Source organism: Bos indicus x Bos taurus, chromosome 21, assembly GCF_003369695.1.
Source record: "Bos indicus x Bos taurus breed Angus x Brahman F1 hybrid chromosome 21, Bos_hybrid_MaternalHap_v2.0, whole genome shotgun sequence".
Taxonomy (NCBI): Eukaryota; Metazoa; Chordata; class Mammalia; order Artiodactyla; family Bovidae; genus Bos; species Bos indicus x Bos taurus.
Window position 1 is genome coordinate 2,819,342 of NC_040096.1, and position 12,760 is coordinate 2,832,101.

The 12,760-nt window shown below is 43.7% G+C and overlaps 1 protein-coding gene across 4 annotated transcripts in view; it reads right to left on the minus strand.

Moving 5' to 3' along the window:
• Positions 1–12,760, minus strand: part of ATP10A (ATPase phospholipid transporting 10A (putative)) — a 186,710-nt gene that overhangs the window by 21,484 nt on the left and 152,466 nt on the right. For all 4 annotated transcript variants that reach the window (XM_027521090.1, XM_027521088.1, XM_027521089.1 and 1 more), the window contains exons 11-13: positions 10,617–10,720; positions 10,413–10,539; positions 8,715–8,899 (exon numbers count right to left, since the gene is read on the minus strand). In XM_027521090.1, coding sequence (XP_027376891.1) covers positions 8,715–8,899; positions 10,413–10,539; positions 10,617–10,720 — 416 coding nt within the window. The remainder of the gene's footprint in view (positions 1–8,714; positions 8,900–10,412; positions 10,540–10,616; positions 10,721–12,760) is intronic.

Sequence of the window (12,760 nt, forward strand, 5' to 3'; positions counted from 1 at the left end):
TCCTTGTCCATCGCCAACTCCCGGAACTTACTCAAACTCATATCCATAGATTAGGTGATGCCATCCAACCATTTCTTCCTCTTCTCCTCCTGCCTTCAATCTTTCCCAGCATCAGGGTCTTTTCCAGTGAGTTAACTGTTAACTCTTCGCATGAGGTGGCCAGAGTATTGGAGTTTCAGCTTCAACATCAGTCCTTCCAATGAACACCCAGGACTGATCTCCTTTAGGATGGACTGGTTGGATCTCCTTGCAGTCCAAGGGACTCTCAAGAGTCTTCTCCAACACCACAGTTCAAAAGCATCAATTCTTCAGCACTTAGCTTTCTTCACAGTCCAACTCTCACATCCATACATGACTACTGGAAAAACCATAGCCTTGACTAGACAGACCTTTGCTGGCAAAGTAATAAGCTTTGCTTTTTAATATGTTGTCTAGGTTTGTCATAGCTTTTTTTCCAAGGAACAAGTGTCTTCTAATTTCATGGTTGTAGTCAACATCTACAGTGATTTTGGAGCCCCAAAAATAAAGTCTGTCACTGTTTCCACTGTTTCCCTATCTATTTACCAAGAAGTGATGGAACTGGATGCCATGATCTTAGTTTTCTGACTGTTGAGTTTTAAGCCAACTTTTTCACCCTCCACTTTCACTTCTCTCTGCCATAAGGGTGGTATCATCTGCCTATCTGAAGTTATTGATATTTTTCCGGGCAAACTTTTTTTTTTTTAATAGAAAATTATTTAATTAGTATACATGTGTTCCCCATCCTGAAGCCTCCTCCCTCCTCCCTCCCCACACCATCCCTCTGGGTCGTCCCAGTGCACCAGCCCCAAGCATCCATCATCGTGCATTGAACCTGGACTGGCATCTCGTTTCATATATGACGTTTCACATGTTTCAATGCCATTCTCCCAAATCTTCCCACCCTCTCCCTCTCCCACAGAGTCCATAAGACTGTTCTATACATCAGTGTCTCTTTTGCTGTCTCGTATACAGGGTTATCGTTACCATCTTTCTAAATTCCATATATATGCGTTAGTATACTGTATTGGTGTTTTTCCTTCTGGCTTACTTCACTCTGTATAATAGGCTCCAGTTTCATCCACCTCATTAGAACTAATTCAAATGTATCTTTTTAATGGCTGAGTAATACTCCATTGTGTATATGTACCACAGCTTTCTTATACATTCATCTGCTGATGGACATCTAGGTTGCTTCCACGTCCTGGCTATTATAAACAGTGCTGCGATGAACATTGGGGTACACGTGTCTCTTTCCCTTCTGGTTTCCTCAGTGTGTATGCCCAGCAGTGGGATTGCTGGATCATAAGGCAGTTCTATTTCCAGTTTTTTAAGGAATCTCCACACTGTTCTCCATAGTGGCTGTACTAGTTTGCATTCCCACCAACAGTGTAAGAGGGTTCCCTTTTCTCCACACCCTCTCCAGCATTTATTATTTGTAGACTTTTGGATCGCAGCCATTCTGACTGGTGTGAAATGGTACCTCATAGTGGTTTTGATTTGCATTTCTCTGATAATGAGTGATGTTGAGCATCTTTTCATGTGTTTGTTAGCCATCTGTATGTCTTCTTTGGAGAAATGTCTATTTAGATCTTTGGCCCATTTTTTGATTGGGTCATTTATTTTTCTGGAGTTGAGCTGTAGGAGTTGCTTGTATATTTTTGAGATTAGTTGTTTGTCGGTTGCTTCATTTGCTATTATTTTCTCCCATTCTGAAGGCTGTCTTTTCACCTTGCTAATAGTTTCCTTTGATGTGCAGAAGCTTTTAAGTTTAATTAGGTCCCATTTGTTTATTTTTACTTTTATTTCCAATATTCTGGGAGGTGGATCATAGAGGATCCTGCTGTGATGTATGTCAGAGAGTGTTTTGCCTATGTTCTCCTCTAGGAGTTTTATACTTTCTGGTCTTACGTTGAGATCTTTAATCCATTTTGAGTTTATTTTTGTATATGGTGTTAGAAAGTGTTCTAGTTTCATTCTTTTACAAGTGGTTGACCAGATTTCCCAGCACCACTTGTTAAAGAGATTGTCTTTAATCCATTGTATATTCTTGCCTCCTTTGTCAAAGATAAGGTGTCCATATGTGCGTGGATTTATCTCTGGGCTTTCTATTTTGTTCCATTGATCTATATTTCTGTCTTTGTGCCAGTACCATACTGTCTTGATAACTGTGGCTTTGTAGTAGAGCCTGAAGTCAGGTAGGTTGATTCCTCCAGTTCCATTTTTCTTTCTCAAGATCGCTTTGGCTATTTGAGGTTTTTTGTATTTCCATACAAATTGTGAAATTATTTGTTCTAGCTCTGTGAAGAATACTGTTGGTAGCTTGATAGGGATTGCATTGAATCTATAAATTGCTTTGGGTAGTATACTCATTTTCACTATATTGATTCTTCCAATCCATGAACATGGTATATTTCTCCATCTATTAGTGTTCTCTTTGATTTCTTTCACCAGTGTTTTATAGTTTTCTATATATAGGTCTTTAGTTTCTTTAGGTAGATATATTCCTAAGTATTTTATTCTTTTCGTTGCAATGGTGAATGGAATTATTTCCTTAATTTCTCTTTCTGTTTTCTCATTATTAGTGTATAGGAATGCAAGGCATTTCTGTGTGTTGATTTTATATCCTGCAACTTTACTATAATCATTGATTAGTTCTAGTAATTTTCTGGTGGAGTCTTTAGGGTTTTCTATGTAGAGGATCATGTCATCTGCAAATAGTGAGAGTTTTACTTCTTCTTTTCCAATTTGGATTCCTTTTATTTCTTTTTCTGCTCTGATTGCTGTGGCCAAAACTTCCAAAACTATGTTGAATAGTAATGGTGAAAGTGGGCACCCTTGTCTTGTTCCTGACTTTAGAGGAAATGCTTTCAATTTTTCACCATTGAGGATAATGTTTGCTGTGGGTGTGTCATATATAGCTTTTATTATGTTGAGGTATGTTCCTTCTATTCCTGCTTTCTGGAGAGTTTTTATCATAAATGGGTGTTGAATTTTGTCAAAGGCTTTCTCTGCATCTATTGAGATAATCATATGGTTTTTGTTTTTCAATTTGTTAATGTGGTGTATTACATTGATTGATTTGCGGATATTGAAGAATCCTTGCATCCCTGGGATAAAGCCCACTTGGTCATGGTGTATGATCTTTTTAATGTGTTGTTGGATTCTGATTGCTAGAATTTTGTTTAGAGAGGAGCCAAGATGGCGGAGGAGTAGGACAGGGAGAACACTTTCTCCCCCACAAATTCATCAAGAGCATTTAAACGTCGAGTAAATTCCACAAAACAACTTCTGAATGCCGGCAGAGGACATCAGGCATCCAGAAAAGCAATCCAACTCTTCGAAAGGAGGTAGGAAAAAATATAAAAGACAAAAAAAGAGACAAAAGAAGGAGGGATGGAGTTCCGTCCCGGGAAGGGAGTCTTAAAAAGAGAGAAGTTTCCAAACACCAGGAAACCTTCTCACTGCCGAATCTGTGCCGAGCTTTGGAAGCACAGAGGGCAACATAACAGGAAGAAAAAATAAATAAACAATTAAAACTCGAAGATTGCGAGTCCTACGGTAACTCCCCCAGCGGAGAAGCAGCGCAGACGCCTGCACGCGCCATTAGCAAGCGGGGGCTGGGCAGGGAGGCGCAGCGCGGGCTGCATCGCTTAGAGTAAGAATCTGGCCTGAATACCCTCAGCACTATCTGAGCGAAATAATTTGGGCTAGCAAACCAGACTGTGGGATATCTACCACGCGAAAAGCCAGCCCTAACCTAAGACCGCCAGGCCCACGCACGGAACAAAGGACTGAACAGAGATAGCCGGCTGCAGACCTTCCCCCTCCGGTGACAGGCAGCCAGAGCCGGAAGGGGGCAATCGCAGCCCCAGAGACACATTATCTATAAAACTGTAAGCAGGCTTCTTTGCTAACTAAAACTTCTTGGGGGTCTGGACGGTTAACATCTGCCTGAGAAGGTGCGCCGGTTTTACACCCAGATAACCGAGTGGCGGGGAGGCGATAAGTCGCAGCATTGGCGCTAGCCAAACACCTCATCACTTGAGCTGCTCGGACCTGGGAAGAGCACAAAACTCAGGCCCAACTGAGTCTGCGCCTCTGAGGACTACCCGAGTGCCTGAACCTGAGCGGCTTGGACCTGGGAGGTACATGCAACCCAGGGCCAGCCTCGGATTGTTCCTGGCGGAACAACCTAGAGCCCGAGCAGTGTGGGCAGGGAGGCTACACGCGCCGTGAGCGGGGCAGACCCAGTGTGGCTGAGGTACTGCGAGCGCACGCCAGTGTTATTTGTTTGCAGCATCCCTCCCTCCCTCCCCACAGCACGACTGAACAAAGAGAAGAAATACAGCTCCACCCATCAGAACACTGACACAAGCTTCCCTAACCAGGAAACCTTGACAAGCCACCTGTACAAAACCACACACAGCGAGGAAAAGCCACAATAAAGAGAACTCCACAAACCGCCAGAATACAGAAAGGACACCCCAAACTCAGCAATTTAAACAAGATGAAGAGACAGAGGAATAGCCAGCAGATAAAGGAACAGGATAAATGCCCACCAAACCAAACAAAAGAGGAAGAGATAGGGAATCTACCTGATAAAGAATTCCGAATAATGATAGTGAAATTGATCCAAAATCTTGAAATTAAAATGGAATCACAGATAAATAGCTTGGAGACAAGGATTGAGAAGATGCAAGAAAGGTTTAACAAGGACCTAGAAGAAATAAAAAAGAGTCAATATATAATGAATAATGCAATAAATGAAATTAAAAACACTCTGGAGGCAACAAATAGTAGAATAACAGAGACAGAAGATAGGATTAGTGAATTAGAAGATAGAATGGTAGAAATAAATGAATCAGAGAAAATAAAAGAAAAACGAATTAAAAGAAATGAGGACAATCTCAGAGACCTCCAGGACAATATTAAACGCTACAACATTCGAATCATAGGGGTTCCAGAAGAAGAAGACAAAAAGAAAGACCATGAGAAAATACTTGAGGAGATAATAGTTGAAAACTTCCCTAAACTGGGGAAGGAAATAATCACCCAAGTCCAAGAAACCCAGAGAATCCCAAACAGGATAAACCCAAGGCGAAACACCCCAAGACACATATTAATCAAATTAACAAAGATCAAACACAAAGAACAAATATTAAAAGCAGCAAGGGAAAAACAACAAATAACACACAAGGGAATTCCCATAAGGATAACAGCTGATCTTTCAATAGAAACTCTTCAAGCCAGGAGGGAATGGCAAGACATACTTAAAATGATGAAAGAAAATAACCTACAGCCCAGATTATTGTACCCAGCAAGGATTTCATTCAAGTATGAAAGAGAAATCAAAAGCTTCTCAGACAAACAAAAGCTGAGAGAATTCTGCACCACTAAACCAGCTCTCCAACAAATACTAAAGGATATTCTCTAGACAGGAAACACAAAAATTGTGTATAAATTCGAACCTCAAACAATAAAGTAAATGGCAACGGGATCATACTTATCAGTAATTACCTTAAACGTAAATGGGTTGAACATATGGAAGTTCTTGGTTCATCTACTGTTGAAGCCTGGCTTGGAGAATTTTGAGCATTACTTTGCTATCATGTGAAATGAGTGCAATTGTGCAGTAGTTTGAGCATTCTTTGGCATTGTGTTTCTTTGGGAGTGGAATGAAAACTGACCTTTTCCAGTCCTGTGGCCACTGATGAGTTTTCCAGATTTGCTGGCATTTTGAGTGCAGCACTTTCACAGCAAAATCTTTTAGGATTTGAAATAGGTCAACTGGAATGCCATCACCTCCACTAGCTTTGTTCGCAATGATGTTTCCTAAGGCCCACTTGACTTTGCATTCCAGGATGTCTGGCTCCAGGTGAGTGATCACACCATTGTGGTTATCTGGGTCATGAAGATCTTTTTTGTATAGTTCTTCTGTGTATTCTTGCCACCTCTTCTTAATATCTTCTGCTTCTGTTAGATCCCTACCATTTCTGTCCTTTATTATGCCCAACGTTCCCTTGGTATCTCTGATTTTCTTGAAGAGATCTCTAGTCTTTCCCAGTCTGTTGTTTTCCTCTATTTCTTTGCGCTGATCACTGAAGAAGGCTTTCTTCTCTCTCCTTGCTATTCTTTGGAACTCTGAATTCCAATGGGTTTATCTTTCCTTTTCTCCCTTGTCTTTAGCTTCTCTTCTTTTCTCAGGTATTTGTAAGGCCTCATCAGACAACCATTTTGCCTTTTGCATTTCTTTTTCTTGGGGATGGTCTTGATCACTGCCTCCTGTACAATGTCACGAACCTCTTTCCATAGTTCTTCAGGTACTATCAGATTTAATCCCTTGAAACTATTTGTCACTTCCACTGTACAGTTGTAAGGGATTTGCTTTAGGTCATTCCTGAATGGTCTAGTGGTTTTCCGTACTTTCTTCAATTTAAGTCTGAATTTGGCAATAAGGAGTTCATGGTCTGAGCCACAGTCAGTTCCTGGTCTTGTTTTTGCTGACTGTATAGAGCTTCTCCATCTTTAGCTGTAGAGAATATAATCAATCTGATTTCAGTGTTGACCATCTCGTGATGTCCACGTGTAGAGTCTTCTCTTGTGTTTTTGGAAGGTGTTTGCTATGACAAGGGCATTCTCTTGGTAAAACTCTGTTAGCTTTTGACCTGCTTCATTCTGTACTTAAGGCCAAATTTGCCTGTTAATCCAGGTAGCTCTTGACTTACTACTTTTGCATTCCAGTCCCCTATAATGAAAGGACATCTTTTTTGGGGTGTTAGTTCTAGAAGGTGTTATAGGTATTCATAGAACCATTCAACTTAAGCTTCTTCAACATTACTGGTCGGGGCAGAAATGTGGATTACTGTGATATTGAATGGTTTGCCTTGGAAATGAACAGAGATCATTCTGTCATTTTTGAGACTGTATCCAAGTACTGCATTTTGGACTCTTTTGTTGACTATGATGGATACTCCATTTCTTCTAAAGGATTCTTGCTCACAGTAGTAGATATAATGGTCATCTGAGTTAAATTCATCCATTACAGTCCATTTTAGTTCACTAACTCCTAAAATGTCGACGTTCACTCTTGCCATCTCCTGTTTGACCACTTCCAATTTCATGGACCTAACATTCCAGATTCCTATGCAATACTGCTCTTTATAGCATTGGACTTTACTTCCATCACAAGTCATCCACAATTGGGTGTTGTTTTTGCTTTGGCTCTGTCTCTTCATTCTTTCTCGAGTTATTTATCCACTGATTTCTAGTAGTAGCATATTGGGCACCTACTGACCTGGGGAGTTCATCTTTCAGTGTCCTATCATTTTGCCTTTTCATACTGTTCATGGGATTCTCAAGGCAAGAATGCTGAAGTGGTTTGCCATTCCCTTCTCCTTGGGCCACGTTTTGTCAGAACTCTTCACCATGTCCTGCGCATTTTGAGCGGCCCTACACAGTGTTCTCATTGTTTCCTTGGGTTTGACAAGGCTTGGTAGTTTTAATAGTTTTAATAGATTGGTTAATCTGCCCTCTGATGGAGAAGGATAAGAGGCTTATGGAAGGTTCCTGATGGGAGAGACTGAGGGGGAAACTGGGTCTTGTTGTGATGGGCAGGGCCATGCTCAGTAAACCTTTAATCCAGTTTTCTGTTGATGGGGGCACTGAGTGCAGCAGTGCATGCAGGGGGCCTTTTGAAGGAGGTAGCTATTATCTTTCATCACCTCCACCATAGTTTGGCCTCAGGTCAAACAACAGAGAGGGAACACAGCCTGCCCATCAACAGAAAATTGTATTAAAGATTAAACAAAATAATGCCTATTTTAAGACTTATTTAAAAACTCACAAGACAGTATGGTATTGAAGAAGGGATAGATACAGGTATGGAAAATAATAGAAATCTAAAAATAGACACACAACAAATAGGAGCAACTGATTTTCAACAAAGGTTTAACAAAGGTTTTCAACAATTTAGTGGAGAAAAGACAAACTGTCCACAAACAGTTCCTGAATAACTGGCCAGCTACATGCAGAAAAACACAGTTTGATGTAAACCTCATACATTACACAAAATTCTACACAAAACAGATTGTGTCTAAAGGTGAGATGCTACACTATAAACCTTTTAGGAGAAAACAAAGGTGAAAACTCTGTGATAAGGCACATCTTACGTGTGATACCTACATGATCCCTAAAGCATGACCCATAAAGGCTGGACTTCCTCATCCCTTGGAGAAGATGTTCCAAAGAAGAGTCACTCTGGAAGAGCCTGTGGGAGGAGACTCACCCTCTACATGGGGGGATTTCAGTCAAGAGGTGAGGAATGACAACCCAAGTCCTGCTGGGGCATTAATGAGATAACACGTGCTGTCTTGGGAATGCCAATGCCAAATCGACAGCTGCCCTCGCTCCATGAGACCTCATAAGACACTCTGATACTGCTGGCTGGACAGTAGCTCAGGAAAAAGCTGGTTGAACTCTGCATTATAAAGCTCAGAAGTGTTCCTGAGAAGTCCCAGCAAATCCCACATCTTCCAAGACAATAAGAAACACAACACAGGTATAAACAGAGGTGAAGAACAAAGGCCCACCTCACAGCAAGTGCCAGAAATGGAAGGCATTCGTTCCTGCTCCTCTCTGGGGCTGGGGGGTGTGGGGTTTGCCTCGGCAAAGCAGGCTCCCTAACATCCACCTACCTGGGATTCAGCATTCAGGGTGATGACTTCCTCGTCATGGTCCAGAAGTTTGCAGGCATGAGCGATGTTAACGGCTGTTTCCTGTTTGTCGCCGGTGAGAACCCAGATCTGCAGACCTGCTTGACGCAGTTTAGCAATGGTTTCGGGCACTCCATCCTGCAGGCGGTCTTCAATCCCGGTGGCACCTGCTCAAAGGTACCAGTGTAGGTGAGGCCCTGCTTCCGGGCCCCTGCCCTGACCAGCATGAATACTACACTCCAGCTCAGCAGAGGTGCTGGCCCCACCCTGAAGACTGGACCCTGCTGAGGTCCATCTTCTCTGGAAGCACTGGGGTGATTCCTCATTCAGGATATGGGGGTACCTTCACCAACTCTTGACTCCATACAATAGGGACAGCTGGGAGCACTAAACATTAATTCTCTGGACACTGAACAGAACACCTCCAAGGCTTCCTAACATGCAGTGAACTTATAACTTACAGATAGCTTGGAAATAAAGCTTGTGGGGAGATGGTGAGAATGACCATACCCAGAGGGATGAAAAGTTTTCAAGCTTATCCATCCTGCAGAAAGCTTCTGGTAAATGAGCCCACAGTGATGGCTCTCAACAGTGTTTACCATTAGCTGTTGAAACAGACCACAGAGGCCCATTATTTGTTGAAAGCAACATTATCCTGAATATGCTTTTTCCACAAACATAAGAATTAAGGAGCAGATTTTTCCCATGCAAGTCTCAGTATTTTAGTAAAAATACACCACTTAGTGCAGAAAAGTGTCCTCTAGGCCAGCCTGGTTTTCCTGATTCCAGCTTGGTGAGACGGTCTCCATCTTTCTTTTAGAAGTGCAGCATTGCCTGAGGCCTCCTTGTCAGCCTTGCCTTTCTCTTTTATGCATGCTGTTCCCTGTGCTGGGATGCTGCTATGGACTGAAATGTCTGTGTCCCTCCTAAAAGTCCATAGGTTGATGCCCTAATCCCCAGGGTAATGGCATTAGCATCTGGGGCCTTTGGGAGGCAATTAGGTCATGAGCATGAGCCCTCATGAATGGGATTAGTGCCTTTATATTAAAAGATATGAGAGAGTTGACTTTTATGTATAAAAGGCAGCCCTGTCTGAGTCCAACAGTTTCTGATTGTTCCTGGGATGGAGGGACCATTTTAAGCATCAGTTGTTGAGAAACCTTGCTTCTTATCTCTATTTTTTGTGGGAAAGCAGGGTTTTAGGGGAGGAAAGTCTGACATGGTGCCCAGAAAGGTGGCACAGGGAATCACCCAAAAACTGACCAGAGAGGAGAATGTTCAATGGAGCATAGCCCCGCCCGGGGGGTGTGCTAATGTCAGACCAATTGTTTTGTTGTTTAGTCACTAAGTCATGTCTGACTCTGCTGCAGCCCTCTGGACTGTAGCCCACCAGGCTCCTCTGTCCATGGGATTTCCCAGGCAAGAATACTGGAGTGGGTTGTCACTTCCTTCTCCAGGGGATCTTCTAGACCCACAGATCCAACCTAGGTCTCCTGCATTGCAGGTGGATTTTTTACTGCTGGGCCACAAGGGAAGCCCAGTGTCAGACCAGCGGGGTACTTAATGAAGACCAGTGTGTGCAGAGCTGCTGTGGACTAGAGTCAGGGTACCTCTCTGCCCGGGATGCTGCAAACTCCACCCCGCCCTACAGGACACTAGCCGGCTTGAGAACATAATTACCCAACAAATGCAGATTCGTCTCCAGGCGAATGGCGGACTGAAAGAGGAGCTCCTCCCGGTTGTCCACAGCGGATTCTGCTTCCAAGTGGCTCTGCAGCCAACAGGCATACTCTTCCTTACTCAGAACCTGGGTGAGACCCGCTGATGAGCGCATGGGCCGTGCCCCGCTGCTGGCTCTGCCCCTCCGTGGAGCTGCCTACTCACCCTCTTGGCAATGCACAAGGTGCGCAGGCCCTCCACCGCATACAAGTTGAGGTAATTCTGGGTCTTGCTGCGGATCTTCATTTGATGCCTCCCTCTGGCGTCATCTAAGTTGGAAGTAGGAAAAGAAAAAAAAAAAAAAGAGTGAGAACAGAGCCCAGTGGAATGCCCTGGTTCCCTCAGATGCCAGGTCTGCTGAAATCAGTCTGCAGTGATGGTCACTGCTGAGGTTTCCACAGCTGAGAGCTCAGCACCATCAGGGTCTAGTTGGGAACTCTTCCCATCCAGGGAGAGAATAGAGCTGCATTTTCAAGTCTGAATGGCAGCTCACTCCAGTATTCTTGCCTGGAGAATCCCACAAACAGAGGAGACTGGTGGGCTACTGTCCATGGGGTCGCAAAGAGTTGGACATGACTGAGCGACTAACACAACACAATACCACAAAACAACCAAGCTCAGAGAGACAGCAAGTAGAAAGCTGGTTGCCAGGGGCTGGGGGAGCAGAGGAGGAAGGAGCTATACAGAGCATCAGTTTTGCAAGATGAAAATTCCTAGAGATCTGCTGCACACCAATGCGAATATACCCAACACTACTGAACTGTACACTCAAAACTGGTTAAGATGGTAAACTAATGTTATGTTGTTTTCTTTAACCATAATTTTGAAAAAGGTATGAAATTAGCTATCAGCTAGTAAGAGATTTCCAAACATTCACCCTTTCCTGTTTTCTGTAGATCCAGGTGCAGAACAGACCTGGCTGTTTATTACCAGACTGCAGAAGTGCTAATCCTGAGCCTTACCACTGTGGAATCCATGGCAAAGTGACATACACCTTCTTAACTCCAATGTGTTCTCGAGTTAATAACTGTTAGTGAGAAGTCAGAAGACGCTTTACTTTGTGCATGATAAGAGTATGAGTGTGTTACGGAGTCAGTGGCCCTCCCCATTCTGTCTCACTGTAGCTGGCTGCAAGTGGAATGCTGGCCAGAATTTTGTTCCAATTAATTAGGCAGGAATGTCACAGGAGTAACCTTTCATTATGATTTACTCCAACACTTCCAGTAAGAGATGCCCAGAAAACATGTGCACCACTAGATTTAGCAAGCACCTGTTTTACTACTTGTCAATAGTATACACGTTCAACGAACTTAAAGTTAGACGTTATTTTAAAAAGAACCTCGTCAGACTTCTGGTTCAAGCCGGCAGAGGAGAAGGATGTGCACTCATCTCCTCCTGGGAGAGCACCCAAATTGCAACTAGCTGTTGAACAACCATTGACAGGAGGATGCTGGAACCCACTAAAAAAAGACATCCCACATCCAAAGACAAAGAAGAAAGCACAGTGAGATGGGAGGAGGGGCACAATCACAATAAAATCAAATCCCATACCTGCCAGATGGGTGACCCACCAACTAGAGAACAATAATATCATAGAAGTTCTCTCACTGCTGTGAAGGTTCTGAACCCCACATCAGGTTTCCCAGCCTGGGGATCTGACAAAGGGACTGGGGATCCCCAGGGAATCTGACCTTGGAGGCCAGCGGGATTTGACTATAGGACTTGCACAGGACTGGGGGAAACAGAGACTGCAGTCTTACAGGGCACGAGCAGAATCTTGCATGCACCAAGACACAGGGGAAAGGAGCAGTGACCCCAAAGGGGACTGAACCAAAACTACCTGCTAGCGTTGGAGGGTCTTCTGTGGAGGCATGAGTCAGCAGGGGCTCCCCACAGGGCTGGGGGCTCCAGCAGCATCAGGCCAGGAAGGGCCCCCTTGGCGTAAACCCTCTTGGAGTTCTCCCTACCATGGAGCCTGTAAAGAGGGCTGGGTTATCTCAGGCCAAACAACTACCAGGGAGGGAGTGAAACCCCACCCATCAGCAGATTCTTGGATTGCAGCTTAGAGCAAGGGCCTGCCCACCAGAGCAAGACCCAGTTTTTCCCACCACCAGTCCCTCCCATCAGGAAGCTCACACAAGCCTCAGCCGCTTCCATCAGAGGGCAGACAGAAGAAGCAAGAAGCACAGAACCAGAGTAACTGAAACAAAAACCACATCACAGAAAGTGAATCAGCATGAAAAAGCAGAGAGTTATATCCCAGATGAAGGGACAAGAAAAAAACCCAGAAAAACAACTAAATAAAGTGG